The 15,608-nt window shown below is 44.0% G+C and overlaps 1 protein-coding gene across 1 annotated transcript in view; it reads left to right on the top strand.

Annotated features, from left to right (window-relative positions):
* The window catches only part of PRORP (protein only RNase P catalytic subunit), a 131,295-nt gene that overhangs the window by 109,838 nt on the left and 5,849 nt on the right, over positions 1 to 15,608 (top strand). Inside the window, exon 5 of the mRNA XM_068253860.1 lies at positions 11,843 to 11,991. Within this exon, the coding sequence (XP_068109961.1) occupies positions 11,843 to 11,991 (149 nt within the window). The remainder of the gene's footprint in view (positions 1 to 11,842; positions 11,992 to 15,608) is intronic.

Below are 15,608 nucleotides of genomic sequence, written 5' to 3'. Positions count from 1 at the left end.
TAGGAAAAAAGTAATTTATGGCTCATTTTACTCTGGAAGAAACATATTTCTTATTTGTATATATTTACATGTATTTTAAATTTTACAATTTTCGCGATAGTGGTACTTTAACCCTTGCAGATAAAAAAAAGTTTCCCTTACCCAGGGCTTCCCCAAGTCCCCTGCAGCTGTCATGTGCCCTCTTCCCGAGTGTCCTCGTGTCCGCTGCGGGTTAGTTTCATTTTCGGGAAGCCACGCGTATTCTCGGTCTTGTCGCTGTAGAGCGCGTCCTGCGCAGGTGTAGTACGCCTGCCCTCTGGGCACCCTGCCTAATAAGCTTATTAGAGGGATGATATCTTAGTGGACCTGAACCCTTGCACTGGACAGAAGGAAAACATAAAGAAATGCACCCTCTATGTATTTGGAGAGTTTATCCTAATTCCCCCCTCACCTGTGACTAAGCACAAGTTGTAATTTGATCCCTTAGCCGTGTCAGCTGGCTGCCATGGCAGAGAGATAATTGATAGACCTACTGCATATTTATTGCAGGATTTGTGTCAGCTGCAACAAAGAAAGGTTTTTATTGAAAAGGTTATTATGCTGTTGCTTATCTTTTAGAGCAGAGAGGACGTTCTGAGTTCAGGTCCACTTTGAAACTGTGCCTAGAATTGAGGTTACATAAAGAGAATTCTCCAGTAATAATTGTGGGTAGTGGAAGATAACATACATGAGTTAATCCTATGCTAAGATTAATTTCACATGAAGTATGTTGGTCAATATACTGGGGATTTGTGGCATTGACTTCCTACGTGATTTATGCTAAACTGGTATTGGCAGTTTCCTGTTACCCACCAGACATGACCTATTTTTGCTTATCTTCTTGCCTTCCGCACTTTCACCAGAACAAATTCTTAGGTGGTTTCCCAGTGTCAGGCGGAGGCCTGTGTCTTTAGCCAGACAGCCTCACAGAGGGACTCTCTCATCTACACACAGTCACAGGCTTTGTTCTAAACATCTGAAAATGCTTTCAGCCCATTTGCTTTGTTTTTATGATTTCAGGGGGCAGTAAGAAAACTTTTAGCAGGAGCAGCCATCTGTGACACTTTTACCTATTCTTTTTATTCTGCAGAAACAGTTTGAAGTGGGTCATGGTAACTGGGATCATAGTGGGCTTGTAACTGACTATCATTAGGAAACAGTTTGATTACCCATAGTGAGGTACACACTTTAGATAACTGTCACTTGGCAGGGATCGGGACTCGATCCCCAGGGTGACAGTTTGTGGCCGAGGTGGTATAGACGGCAGAGGGGATGGTGCCTGGTGCATGATGGAGCAGCTTCCAACAGGCATCGCCAGGGCCAGGCCGAGGCATAGGCTGGAGAGGCTCCAGCCTCAGGGCGCAGTGTAGGAGGGGGCGCAGAATTCATTCAGCTGTCATTCCTAATTGTGTTTGAAGCAGAGAGAAATAAGAAAAAGGGATACATGGCAGTGACTGCAAGCCAGATAACTAGATATTAAGGTGTTGGGGAGGTTGTGGGCCCTGTGGCGCCTCTTAGTCTAATAACAATCAGTGTGTGACGGCTGGGGTGGGGGGCGCACTTTGGTGTCTCAGCCTTGGGTGCTGGAGGACCTTGGTCCGGCTCTGGGCATCGCTAAAGATCCAGCATGCCATATCTTTAGGCAATGTTGGGAGCTTACATTCACACACTAGATTCTTCCCCGGTGCAGTTTTTATCGGCCACCCCAACAAAGCATGTGAACGTAGCTTAAAGATCTTTTTTTTTTCTTAACTTCACAGATACATTTTTATCTTCTTAAAGGATCACTATACCAAATATTGGAAAATGTAAAATAACTGTACACATTTCTCCCAGTGTAAAATAAAAATAAAAGCTATACATTTTGTTTCTCCCATGTCACTGTCACTTATAGTAGGCAGTAAAAATCTGACAGGTTTTGGACTAGACCATCTCCACATGGGGGAATTCTCAGCATTTCCTTTATGCTTTACAAAAGAGAGAACCTCACTACTTGTGTGCACACTAGTCTGGACTGAACAACTGCTGTTCAGGAGACGCTTTTGAGAATTAAGAAAACCCAGAGAATCCTCCATGATGAGATGACTAGTCCAGGGCTGGGCAAACTTTGTGCGGCCCAGGCTGTATGCTACGGAGCCCTGTCCACATACCTTTAATTCATCCTCCTTCCTTCCCTTCCTGCAGAGTTGTGAGCAGGCGGAAACAGGGGAACTTAAAACTCACCTGATTGCCAAATCCAACATTGTGTCTCCATGGTAACAGGGCATCACAACGTCAGGATGTGCCAGCGTGTAATACGCTGGCACGTCCCGATGTTGTGTCATGTGACACCATGTTGCCACTCACTTCGCTCCTCCAACGAATTTCGCCTGACTGCCCCCCGCATCACCCAGTTCCATGCACGCCTTCAGGACTTCTCAAGAACTGCTCCAACACTATAAAACTCCCTACCTCCTCCCATTAGGTTTTCCCCCTCCTTCAACATCTTCAAGAAGGCCCTGAAAACTTACCTTTTCACTCTGGCTTACTCTCCCCCACTGGTGCTCTAAACCCACAGCTGAACTCTGGTCTCCTACCTTTTGTGTCCGTACCTCTCCCTCTAGATCAGAGATGTCAAACCGGTCCTTCGAGGGTTGAGGTCCTCACACATTTTTGGATCAACTCAAATTAATTGATGGGTCTGAATCAGGAAAGGTGTGGACCCATCAGGTAGAACACTTTCTTCTCTTTCTCAGTCCATCCTGAACACTGGCATGGATCTGGCCCTCAAGGCCTGGAGTTTGACACCTGTGCTCTAGATTGTAAGCCTTTGGCAGGGTCCTCCTTGTGTCTCCTACCTGTTCACGCACCTCCATTACCATACACCCATCCTATGGATCTGAGTGAACTTGACTTGCCTAATCTCCATGCTCCCATCCAGTGACTGACTAAGCATTACCCTGTACTCATACTGTGCTGTGTGATCTGGATTGCATGTATTCCTGTATTGTCTTATTGCTATATTTCATGCCTAAATATTGTCTGTAACCTTAACTAATGTCCAGCACTGTGTAATATGTTTATAAATGCACTTTATAAATACAATAAAAAAAAATACAGAAGCCCCTTATGGTTTAGTATGCAAAAATGCAGACAGGGAAAAAAACACATTGGGTACTCACAAAATCGGCTTGCAGAATGGCAACCATAAATTGTCGCTTGGAGGTGGCATCACCAACCACCAAGAGAGGGTTGCTTTGCTTCTTTGTGGTCCAAAAAAATGGGATAGTAGATAGAGAAAATGTAAAAACAAACAATTGCCCAAACTGAAAAACGACGCACATAGGGGTTTAACTGCGAGTGAGGTGCCCTAAAGGATGTGTAAATGAAAAAAAAAAACATTTAAAAGGCAAGAAAAACTTAGCCCAAGATGAGGACTGTTATAAGGTATAAAAATAATTTGCACAGAAACACTGGACAACACTTTTCGCAGACATCCACCTGCTTCCTCAGGTCAATAAAACTGTGTCACTAGGTAACATTGTATTGCCTCGGAGCGTCTATGAGCCAATTATTACCTTAAGACACTGACGCATTGTCCACTGTTTTTAAATTTAAAAAAATAAGCCTGCCATATGGTGTGACACTTTTCTGCCATTTGTGCTGTGATGCTAATATCCAGAGGTGCTTTTGAAAATAAAGGAAATCCTGAGAATGCCCCATGAGTAGATGGACTACTCTAAAATGGTAAGAGAGTCAGTGTCAACAGATTGTTAATACCTATTGTAAGTGACAGCTGTAGAGGAAAAAAAGGAGCTTACAGTGCATTTTACTCTTGCACAAACGTACATCATATATCTATACGTACACATGAATTTATATATGTACATATGTACTTTATATTATTCAGTTTTTCTTGATAGTGATCCTTTAATCAGACAGTACTGTCTGGGAAGGAGACTAAATATACTCATCAATATATCAAATGCACATGCACTATGTGAAGACACTGAAGGAGTCCATATGGTCTAAGAAGCAACCTGTGTCTGTTCAGAAATAAATATTCTATCATATATCATATACTGTACTACTCATGGTACAGCCTAGAGTGTTTTGCATACTGTGAAAATGAAAGCCTGACAAGTGACTGTTTTCTAGAGTTTGAGGAAATCCTGTGGAAGTTCCCTGGGTTCACTCTGTTGTCCTGTGCAAGACTGACAGTAAGAGTGTAAGAACATTTCATGTAGCACATCGGCAATGAAAGTCCAAAAATCCCCACAGTATTCAAATCTTGGGTGCCACAGGCAGTGCCAATAGTGTGCACTGTGGTATCAGGAAGGGTGTAGCTTCTCCACAGTGCACAAGTGCTGATATGCCTGCTGCCAAATATGGTGTTTATCATTTCTTTATATCCATGAAAAGCCAGGCACACAAGCTCAGCTGCTGGTGTATAACAACAACAACATTTGTAAAGTAAACAGCTGGAAATAGAGGCGCCAGAATATAATAATATATACTAAAAACAGTTTAAAAATAGGAGGGAGTGGTGGACTTACCTCCCACAGTATACCGTATTTTTCAGAATATAAGATGCTCCGCACTATAAGACACACCAAGGTTTAGAGAGCAGAAACCAAGGAAAAAAGAATGATACTAAACCTGGTGCGTCCATAGTCCAGGAGTGTCTTGTAGATGTTCTCCCCCCAAATGTGTTCCCATGTGACCTCCTGTGTGTCCTATGTGCCTCCTTCTACCCCCCCATGTGTCCTCTGTCCAACTTGCATCCTATTCCATGCCCTAGTTGGCCCCCTTGTCATTGTCTGCCCTCCTGTGTCTTCCTCTGTTCCTCTTTGTGGCCATTTGTCCCCCTCTCTGCCCTCCTGTGCCTCTCTCTCTGTCCTCCTGTGTCCCCCTCTGTCCCCCTCTCTGCCCATCTGTGTCCTGTGACGTTCCCCTCTCTTCCCACCTGTGTCGTCCTCTGCCGCCCTCCTGTATCCCCTCCACACCGCGTGTATAATAAAATGCAGTGGCAGCAACAGCTCACCTGATCCATGGATTCCAGCAGTGATCACAAACCCCTCATCTCCTGTATTGCTCCTCTAGTGACAGCTTCTGCTGATGACGAGATCAATAGAAGCCGTCACTAGAGGAGCAGTGCGTCTGCGAACGCTGCTGGAATACATGGATCAGGTACCTGTGCTTCCACTGCACTTTACTATACACACGGAGTGGAGGAGACGCAGGAGGGCAGCGAAGGAGGACACGGGGACAAGGCAGGGAGTCCCCAACATCAATGCAGGTCGGCAGTTCATATCGGCAGGCATACGTAAGTCGGGGACTCCCTGTCTTTGGAATATAAGATGCATGGACTTTTTTCTCACCATTTTGGGGGGAGAAAAAGTTTTTCTTATATTAAAAAAAAAAAATATCCGAAAAGTCGAAATTCCGCATAAATCAGACTCAGCCTTTCGCAAGGCTTTCAACACTTCTTCAGGCAATAAAAATAGAAAGTAGATATTGTGGAGGGTAAACATTGTGGAGTTGAAGTCTTTATCTCAGAAGAATACAGGTCCTTCTAAAAAAATTAGAATATTGTGATAAAGCTAATTATTTTCTGTAATGTACTGATAAACATTAGACTTTCATATATTTTAGATTCATTACACACAACTAAAGTAGTTCAAGCCTTTTATTGTTTTAATATTGATGATTTTGGCATAGAGCTCATGAAAATCCAAAATTCCTATTTTAAAAAATTAGCATATCATAAAAAGGTTCTCTAAACGAGCTATTAACCTAATCATCTGAATCAACTAATTAACTCTAAACACCTGCAAAAGATTCCTGAGGCTTTTAACCTCCTTGCCGGTAATCCCGAGCTCAGCGCAGGAGGATTTCTCAGGCCCCACTGGGCCGATTTGCATAATTTTTTTTGTTTTGTTACATGCAGCTAGCACTTTGCTAGCTGCTTGTAACAATCGATCGCCGCCGCGCCTGCGCAGCCTGGCCAATCAGTGGCAGGCAGCGCTGAGGGGTGGATCGGGATTCCCTGTGACGTCCCGACGTCCATGACGACCGGGGAAGCCCTGCAGGAAATCCCGTTCTGAACGGGATTTCCTGCTTACTCTGATCGCCGAAGGCGATCGGAGTGGGTGGGGGGATGCCGCCGCTCAGCGGCTATCATGTAGCGAGCCCTTGGCTCGCTACATGATTTAAAAAAAAAAATTTAAAAAAAAGTGCTGCGCTGCCTCCTTGCCGGAGAGAATTAGACCGGCAAGGAGGTTAAAAACTCCCAGCCTGGTTCATTACTCAAAACTGCAATCATGGGTAAGACTGCTGACCTGACTGCTGTCCAGAAGGCCATCATTGACACCCTCAAGCAAGAGGGTAAGACACAGAAAGACATTTCTGAACAAGTGCTGTATCAAGGCACCTCAGTGGGAAGTCTATGGAAAGGAAAAAGTGTGGCAGAAAATGCTGCACAACGAGAAGAGGTGACCGGACCCTGAGGAAGATTGTGGAGAAGGACCGATTCCAGACCTTGGCAACGTTGACTTGGGAGCAGCAGGCCATATAAAGGGGAAGGGGTGTGGCGTGGGCGGCGCCCCAGGAACTCTCACTGCCCGGGGACACCGCCCACAATAAGAGAAGGGTAAGGTCCCCGGATAATGTGTAACGCATGGATTTGCTTCCATTGTTTGTATTGTGAGATGCATTAGTTCTTAATGCACCTGTTTCACTGCAATGAGCACACTTGTGCCTTTGAGAGGCTTTTTAGCCTTATGCAGTGAGTACCTATCAGGTGCATCTTGGTTAGATGCGCGACCATTTCATTTTCTCCCCATTGCATAGTATTGTATTTCTTTCGCTTTGGGTTGGGTTGTGGGTGGTGTCCCCGGGCAGTGAGAGTTCCTGGGGCGCCGCCCACGCCACACCCCTTCCCCTTTATATGGCCTGCTGCTCCCAAGTCAACGTTGCTGGCATGTTCCCATAATGTTGGGTGATTTTAAACTTAGATAGGGTGGGGACCCCGAGAGAAGGCTGCACGAGCCGTCCCTGCTAACATGCTCTGCAGCGTGGAACAGATGTCTCTCTCAATAAGAGAAGGGTAAGGTCCCTGGATAATGTGTAACGCATGGATTTGGTTCCATTGTTTGTATTGTGAGATGCATTAGTTCTTAATGCACCTGTTTCACTGCAATGAGCACACTTGTGCCTTTGAGAGGCTTTTTAGCCCTATGCAGTGAGTACCTATCAGGTGCATCTTGGTTAGATGCGCGACCATTTCATTTTCTCCCCATTGCATAACACCTGAGCAGTGCCACAGGCTGATTGCCTCCATGCTACGCCGCATTGAAGCAGTCATTTCTGCAAAAGGATTCCCGACCAAGTATTGAGTGCATAACTGAACATAATTATTTGAAGGTTGACTTTTTTTATTTTAAAAACAATTTTCTTTTATTGGTCGGATGAAATATGCAAATTTTTTGAGATAGGAATTTGGGGTTTTCATGAGCTGTATGCCAAAATCATCAATATTAAAACAATAAAAGGCTTGAACTACTTCAGTTGTGTATAATGAATCTAAAATATATGAAAATCTAATGTTTATCAGTACATTACAGAAAGTAATGAACTTCATCATAATATGCTTATTTTTTTAGAAGGACCTGTACATCCATTGGGGATCTGACACCTGTCAAGCTACGGCTGAAAAGTATGCACTATTTTTTCCTCTGCAAGTTTTTGAGATCTGCCTTTCAATTATCCATCAGTCAACAATTTAATATGCTTGTCACAACCGACATTCATAACCAACAGAGTTCCTGTCTGCGTATATGTGCCAGGCCAAAGTCCAGCATTTCCATTTAGATCGAGATTTAGAGAAAACAAAAATAACCTCGCTAAATTAGACCAAACCATGCCAATTTCTATTATATTGTAAATACCAGATACGCGTGACAAAAAGGCTAACAAGTTTTATTGCTCTTTATTCCAACATATAGTAAAGGTTATATCATGGTTTCATAACCACAGTTCTGGTTCACCATGAGCTTGCTGGGTACTCTGTACCTCTGGGTGTTTCAAGTCCTACCCGATAGAGCCACATTAATCCATGCCATGCACTGATGAGGATCAACCAATCTGAATCAGTCTGTATGCATGTTGGATTATTGTGGCTCCGTAATATTAAAAAGCTGACACATCATTGCATTCCAGCGGATCTGGAGGTGTGGCTAGCTCACAGGGACAACAATGGATAATTTGCATATTTCAGCAGTGATGCACTGGGAGACATCTTGAAGCTCACTCCAAACTGAATTATCGCAAATACTTTCTGTTTTAAGAAAGCAAACTTTTGTTTTCCATTTGTTTTCCACTTTAGTAAGAGGGCTTTTTGGACCATTGTAGCTCCTTACACACTCCCAGGTGTTCTGGTTCACCATGAGCTTGCTGGGTAACCTGTACCATTCATATCCGCAGATAAAACAGTGCATAACGTTTCAGGGTGACCCCCCTTCCTCAGGTGCTGTGGTCTGTGGTTATGAAACCGTAGTGTAACCTTTACTATACGTTGGAATAAAGAAAATTTTGATTGGTCGAACCCGCATCATCTGTTCCTATGTTGCTTGAATTAAGGAGGACAGAGACGGTGGACCTCTTTGTGATGTGATGAACTCTCTGAAATATATACAGTACATTGGATGCTGCTGCAGCCGAACCCCCCCCCCCCCCCCCCCCATTAAAACGCTGTACAACAGCCTGCATTAGATTGTTAAGCACTTCTAATTGCACTGTAAAATGGTGTCCAGTGGACCCCAGGCCTATGCTAAAGACACCTTGCGAATAGTGTCTTGACCAAAACTTTAAACAGATGCTCTAACACTGCAAGGCAAGAGTGCTAGTATTTTAGTTGCCCTTTTGTCCCATGAGTAACTTTATTAAAAAATAAAGCTCGTGACGATCACTATATTAGGCCTCTTGCACACTGCAAGAAATTCAGATTCAGATTCCGCTTTTTAATCAGTTTTTACCTCCGATTCAGATTCAGATTTGCAGTGTGCAAGGAGCAAACTGCAAATCTGAATCTGAAGTAAAAACAGATTAAAAAGCGGAATCTGAATCTGAATTGCTTGCAGTGTGCAAGAGGCCTTATTGTTAACAATACCTCTCATCTTCCACAGTGATAATTGATGCTGAAGCTATATATTTTGTTGGATTTAATAATTGATGTCAGACTATTTTACAGACTGTTGGAAAGGTTAGGAGGCGCACTGCTACACTGCATATTCTGTCATATGTTCCTTTTCTTTGTCGAATAAACACTGATTTAAAAAATAAAGCTCAATATATACTTACTCAATATGTTCTTACAAAATGTAAAAAAAAATAAAAAAATAAAAAAAGGTATCAAAACCTACAAAATCATGTAGCATATCTGGTCTGTGTGATTGATTGATTGATTGATTAATTGATTGAATAATTGATTTATTGTATATATAAAGCGCCAACATATTACGCAGCGCTGGACATTAGTTCAGGTTACAGACAATATTTAGGGGTGACATACAGCAATACGACAATACAGGAATCATGATCATGTTTCAGTTACCTTCCATAGGTTGATACTGCAAAAGCTCAATTATAAGGGCTCAGTCACACTATAAGCGCTTTTCTGAGCACTTGTGATTAATTAGCACTTTCTGAGCACTTTTTAAAAATTGCTCCCATTCACTTTCTTAAAATCACAGTAAAAATTGCTGTGATCGCATACGCAAAAAAAGTGAATTTTACACAATTTTGCCACGATTTTAATGAAAGTGAATGGGAGCGATTTTAAAAAGCACACAGAAAGTGCTGATCAAACGCAAGCGCTCAGAAAAGTGCTTATAGTGTGGCTGAGCCCTAAGGGAGGGTTTACTTGCAGATAAAAATATATATTTTGCTTTTGATTTTTGTTTTTTTTTAAAGAATATTTACTCTGCTAAATGGGTGGGATAAGACGATGAAAAGAGCACAGAGACAACAGGTGCCCAAATGGTGCAGCACAAAACAAAAGGGGCTAATGGAAGAAACAGAAAATGACTCACAAAATGAGATTGCTTTTTAGGGCATTTGACCAATAGGGCATGTGGAAAACTCCTGTCTCCACTTGGGTATCCTGGATACTCCTTCTGCTGGTCTCCAATAGAGAAATGATGGCAACCCACCTCACAGGGCCAAAAATCCTCTTTTGAGGAGGGTAAAAGATCTTAATGGGGTAAAGAACTGCCCAAAAAGATTTAAAACAATGTAAAAAAATAAAATAAAAATTGATAGATGATAAGTGGCTTACCTCAAGGATGACACTGTGTTTAATATCACAAAAAGTAGTTTATTTGCACAACGGCCTACCCAAGAAAAGCTACCCGAGGTAAGCACAGAGGTATGTTCATGCTGGATCCACATATCTCTACGCATTGTTAGTTCCTCACCATTCACTCCCCTTAAAAGGAAAACTGAGATGGGCCAAAAAAATGATACATACCTGAGGCTACCTCCAGGCCCCAAGTTATTAGCCTGAGAAAGTGGGGGTCAGCTCACGAAACACATTTCCATTGTCTTAAACTGTACTTGAGACGTTAAAAAAGCGTCTTCCCACACAAACTAGATCCTCCACTAGGCGGCCTGGTAAGTCTGCCAGTCAGCTGGCGTTGATGCAGAACGCTCCCGGAGTGCAATGGGGCCCTGACTTGCAGAATAAACAAATGGTGATGTTCTCCCGATTGAATTCAGATGAAATCCGAATGACTTCCATTCGGATTTCATCCTCCTAATTAATGCAGCTGAGTTAAACTTACCCAGCATCCGTCTTCTTTCATCCGTCCCATGGCGCCTCCCACACTGCGTTCCTAACCGCGATCACATGACTACAAACTCTTCCTCCTTCACCTTCCTTTAAGGCCGGTTTTACACTTATTTTTTGACGTGCGATGCTCCTGTCGCATCGCAAAAATATCAATCATATGACCCTGCTGCAGAGTGCGCCGACATGGTCATATGCATAGCGCCGTTCCCAGTTCAGTGACGAACTCTCTGCTGGGCAGGAAGTATGCCCTGGGATTCCTGTCAGTCTGCGCATGCGCACCGCGCTCTGTCTTTTATACCACGTGCGTCACCCATAGACTTACTCCAAGCTCCGTGCGTGAAGCACTGTGCTTGTGGTAATGCCAAGCAGCCCTTGCATGGGATCAGATACCTCCAGTACACCGCAACAGACTACAATAAGTGTGAAAGTCTCCATAGACTTCCATTGCTTTTGAGGCCGCTTGTGGTGGTAAAAGGCAATGCAACGCAGGTTTAAAGTGGATCTGAACTCAGAATTTCCTCTCTGCTCTAAAAGATACACAACAGACATTTCTTTGTTACAGCTGGTACAAATCCTAAAATAAATATGCACTGTTTCTACTTCCTGATTTATGGAAACAGACATATTGTTTACAGCCTGTGCTTTCAAATGGGCTTATCTGCCATAGGCATAAGGGGAGGATCAAATTACAACTAGTGATTAGACACAAATGAGGGGGAATTAGACAGGCTAAACTCTCTAAATACATACATGGTGCATTTCTCTATGTTTTCCTTTTGTCCAGTGCAAGAGTTCAAGTCCACATTAACGTGCAAGAGTAAAAGGGGCCTAAAAGTGCAACCTATTGTCCATAACAGTCTTGTAGACTCATCAAAGAAACAATCACATTACTGTATGGCATCCCAGGTGTGAGGGTTGGGTTCCCTAGCAATACAAGACAAATGTTGTCATTCTGAATCCAGTGATTGAATCTTTATTTTCTCCTTGCTTTCTCAGCTCTTGGACGTGGTGTCATGTCTGGTAGAGAGAGGGCGACGTGTGCTTGTGCTGGGGAGGAAGCATATGTTACTACCTGGTAAGAAGTGGGTGAAGAAGGACGTTGACCGTATGCAGAAACAAGCCGACTGCTTTTTCATTGACAACATGTGAGTTTTATTTCGTTGCCTTAACTTATTACAGATTTCTTAGAATAATAGTTGCATACCGTAATTGTTTTTATCTTTACCAGCTGTAATTTAGACCAAACAACATTTTAGAATCCAGGGCATCTCAATAGCACATTAGAAATGCATGCCAATAATGTGGCTCATCACTAACAAAAAATGTCAATTTTACCTCTTCTTTTTACATTTAAACATTTAGCAGAGGCAGGCCTGCTTGACTGCAGAAATTTCAGGCAGATACGGACTAATGTGAATATTTTATTGCACACATTAGCAGAGAGCAAACAAAAGCTTTTATCAGCAGAGGGGTGGGGACATAGGACACCTTGCTTCAAAGAGTTTAGAGAAGTCACAGATGCTATCTTCACACCTTCCCCTGGATAAATAATGGATAGCTAGAAGGGGAGGGAGAAGACATGGCAGCTCCTATAGCTATGAAACTAGGGGGAAAAAAGTGACACCTGGTTCCTTTTAAGCCCTGTACACACTCGGGATGCATGTTGCCAGGTAGGGATCGGGACCCAATCCCTCGTGCAGGCTAGCGACATGTTTTGTTGCTATGTGTAAGGGGGGATAATTCGCTACTGTGCATGCACAGAACACCAGAGTGCGTGTGCAGTAGCCGCTCACTGGCGGCAACAGCCCAGCTTTGGGTGGTCGCTGCCTGGAGGGGATCAGGAGGACGTCGTGGGCACAGTAGGAGTCCAGGGGGCTGGAAGACGCTCCAGGTAAGTGAAATTTTTTTTTTTTAATTTGACTTAAGATTCTCTTTAAGCCCCAGTAAGTAGCACAAAGGCATGATTAGCTATTCACTTCATCCAGCCAAAATTAGATGTTGATCCTCATGTGTTTGGGGTGAGCAGACAGCCCAAGACACCACTAGCAGACTGATGGTGGAGAAATTCGGCTGCAGTGCGCCGGATATTTGGGCGCCACCCTAGGTTATAATGTGAATTACAGCTTTAGTGGCGCTCAGAGGATTATTTGGGCGCTGGCAAAAGGCAGAGCACAAATTACGACAAACACCATGCAATTTGGCCACCAGCAATAGCTAGCAGATTAACAGGTGGCCATGTTGCATCTTACCCGAGTCCATTAAATCTTGGATGGGGGAATAGTAATTGTCACTCGGAAATTTGCAATAGAAGGATGAGCCATTTTTCAGCTTCACACTGCGCCCAAATTTCTTGGCGCCCTCTTTGCATGTATGCGTTATTTGACCAGTAGCATGCAGGTTATTCTAAACTCCTATAGCTAACGACATTAGTGTGCATATTTATGGAGAAGATTGTGCTCAAATATCCATCCCCCTTGTGGTCACCACAGCAGCTGAGGCATTCTGGGTATATGACATCTGTGGTCAGAATGGGATACATGGAATGCTTACCCTAGTTATGTTAGTGCACATCTGATGCACACTTTGTATTGCCTTTTTTTTAGCTGTGTGGATTGTTCTTCTAGGTTTAGGTGAAATGCTGCTGACTGAATATGGAAATTATCCTAAATTATTGTGGCCACTTTAATCTACTGATTCTAATGTTGATTCCCAGTACTCTATGGAATTATCCCTTTAGATGTGGTAATGTTCATACCGCTTAAGACAGTTAGGGCTGTTTTACACTGCTGTCGATTTGCTGCGTTTTGCAATCTGTTCCCAATCACTTGCGAATCGCAAAATGCAAGGACATTGAGTCTGTAATTAAATCTTATGGGTACGATCCCATTACTGCGATACGACTGTCTCAATGATTGCAGATGTTGGTCCTGCTGCATTTTTTTAACCTTATGTGCAGGAAAATATCATGGCAAATACGGTGTTATGCAATTTTCTTTTTTTTTTTTTTTTTTTGCCTTGTCTGTCAAAAATCACAAATGCAATCATGCTGTGCCTCGAGCATGATCATTTCATAATGTAATGCATAATGTAATACTTGAAGGACACCTGAACTTAAAATAAACTTGAAGTGGCCATAACTAGGGCTGCTTGAAGTCCCCCATAATCTTCCTGGCCACTCCACTTTGCCAGCCTCCCTTTGGTTGTCCTGCTTTCCAATCAGAGAAGCTGTGACTAGGCTCAGTACCAGCCAGGCCGCATATCTGTCCCCTCCTCACACTCTTCTTGTGCACGCTCCCAAATGGGTGTGTACACCAGCCATGTGGAAGGGTGCTTTGGGTATGCGCTGTTACAATTGTTCCGAACTGCGTATGCCCAGGACACTCTCAGCCATGTCAAAAAAATGTGAGATGGAAGAAAAAGTAGGTATGACCCGACTATGCACAAATCACAAAAAAAATTCATCAAAAGATACTTTATTAATCATAGAAAATGTATATACTAAAACACACAGTTAAAAATGTGCCCGCCCCGCACCCTCAAAGAAACCCACCCACACAGCCCAACTCCCCCAGACCCTACAATATCCCCACCGATGAATCAGGAGCACCAATACACCAATAAGGATATAAATGGTTGGAATGCATGCATCAATAAAGCCACAGAGACCACTAATCCCTCCACATGAATGAGATCTAAGCGCTTAAATCATAAAGTCTCCAAACAGCTGTATAATGTATATCAAATGACCAGGAACAGAGCATCCATCTCAGTACAATTGATCCATATTGCCAACAGGTCAGCATGAAAGCACATTAGCCATGTAGGATAGGATTAAGATGCAGCACATTGACCAGATGTAACAGAGTTAGTAAGCAGGCATTCAATTGCAAATAGGCATAACTCCAGCTTTTATGGAAACAGACGCCTTGCTTCACTGTAAAGAGGCAGTGGTAAACAGCAGCCACATAAAGCAAGTTCAGAAGCAAGCAGTTCAAATGCAAGCAATTAGCACAAGCACAGTTCCATTGTGTGTGGAATCAAACAGTTCCTTGTCCATAAGGAGAGATCAGCAGTAACCAAATGGCAGGCAAGTTGATACCTCAAGGTAAGCTTACGTGTTTCCAAGTGCAATCCGAACAGAGCAGCAGCTGAATGCTTGTAGCGTCCTGGCTAGAGCGCTGGTATGCCTGTGTATCGCTGGAGACCATGTAGGGCGAGGCTGGGTCCTTGTGCAGGAGGGTGATGGAGGCCGAGACGCAGCACATGCGTCCTCGACCGGTTTCGCCGGACTTCCGGCTTCCACTGGAGGTATGCGTCACATCCAAAGTCCTCCGTGTGGGGATCTTAAGCTTCCGCCAGCCCGACGTCACAGATAGGCCGGCCCCGCCCACCCCCACCAGCGGCCAATGCCGAGCAGGAAAGGCGGGCAGACGCGACGGCCGGCCGCCATGGCAACCAGCCGGCGCGTCCCCCACAGCCCCGCCCACCCGTCCGAACGCCGCACACGGGGCGGGCAGGGCGGGCGGACACAGCAGCGGGGAGCGGCCGGGACCCAACAGCACCGAGCCACCCCCCACCACAGCGTCCACCAAGCCCCAGCCACACCAGGCGGCACCACCAGAGGGGACGGGCGAGGCCGGACCAGGAGGCACGCCAGACCGGAGGAGAAAGGACCACCACCACACGGGTATCAACCCCAAATCACCACAGTAATCTATTATCTACTGCCCAAAACGGGTCAGCAAGTTATATAAATACAATA

Source organism: Hyperolius riggenbachi, chromosome 9 (genome assembly GCF_040937935.1).
Source record: "Hyperolius riggenbachi isolate aHypRig1 chromosome 9, aHypRig1.pri, whole genome shotgun sequence".
NCBI classification, from domain to species: domain Eukaryota; kingdom Metazoa; phylum Chordata; class Amphibia; order Anura; family Hyperoliidae; genus Hyperolius; species Hyperolius riggenbachi.
This window is presented reverse-complemented; position numbering and strand designations above follow the sequence as displayed.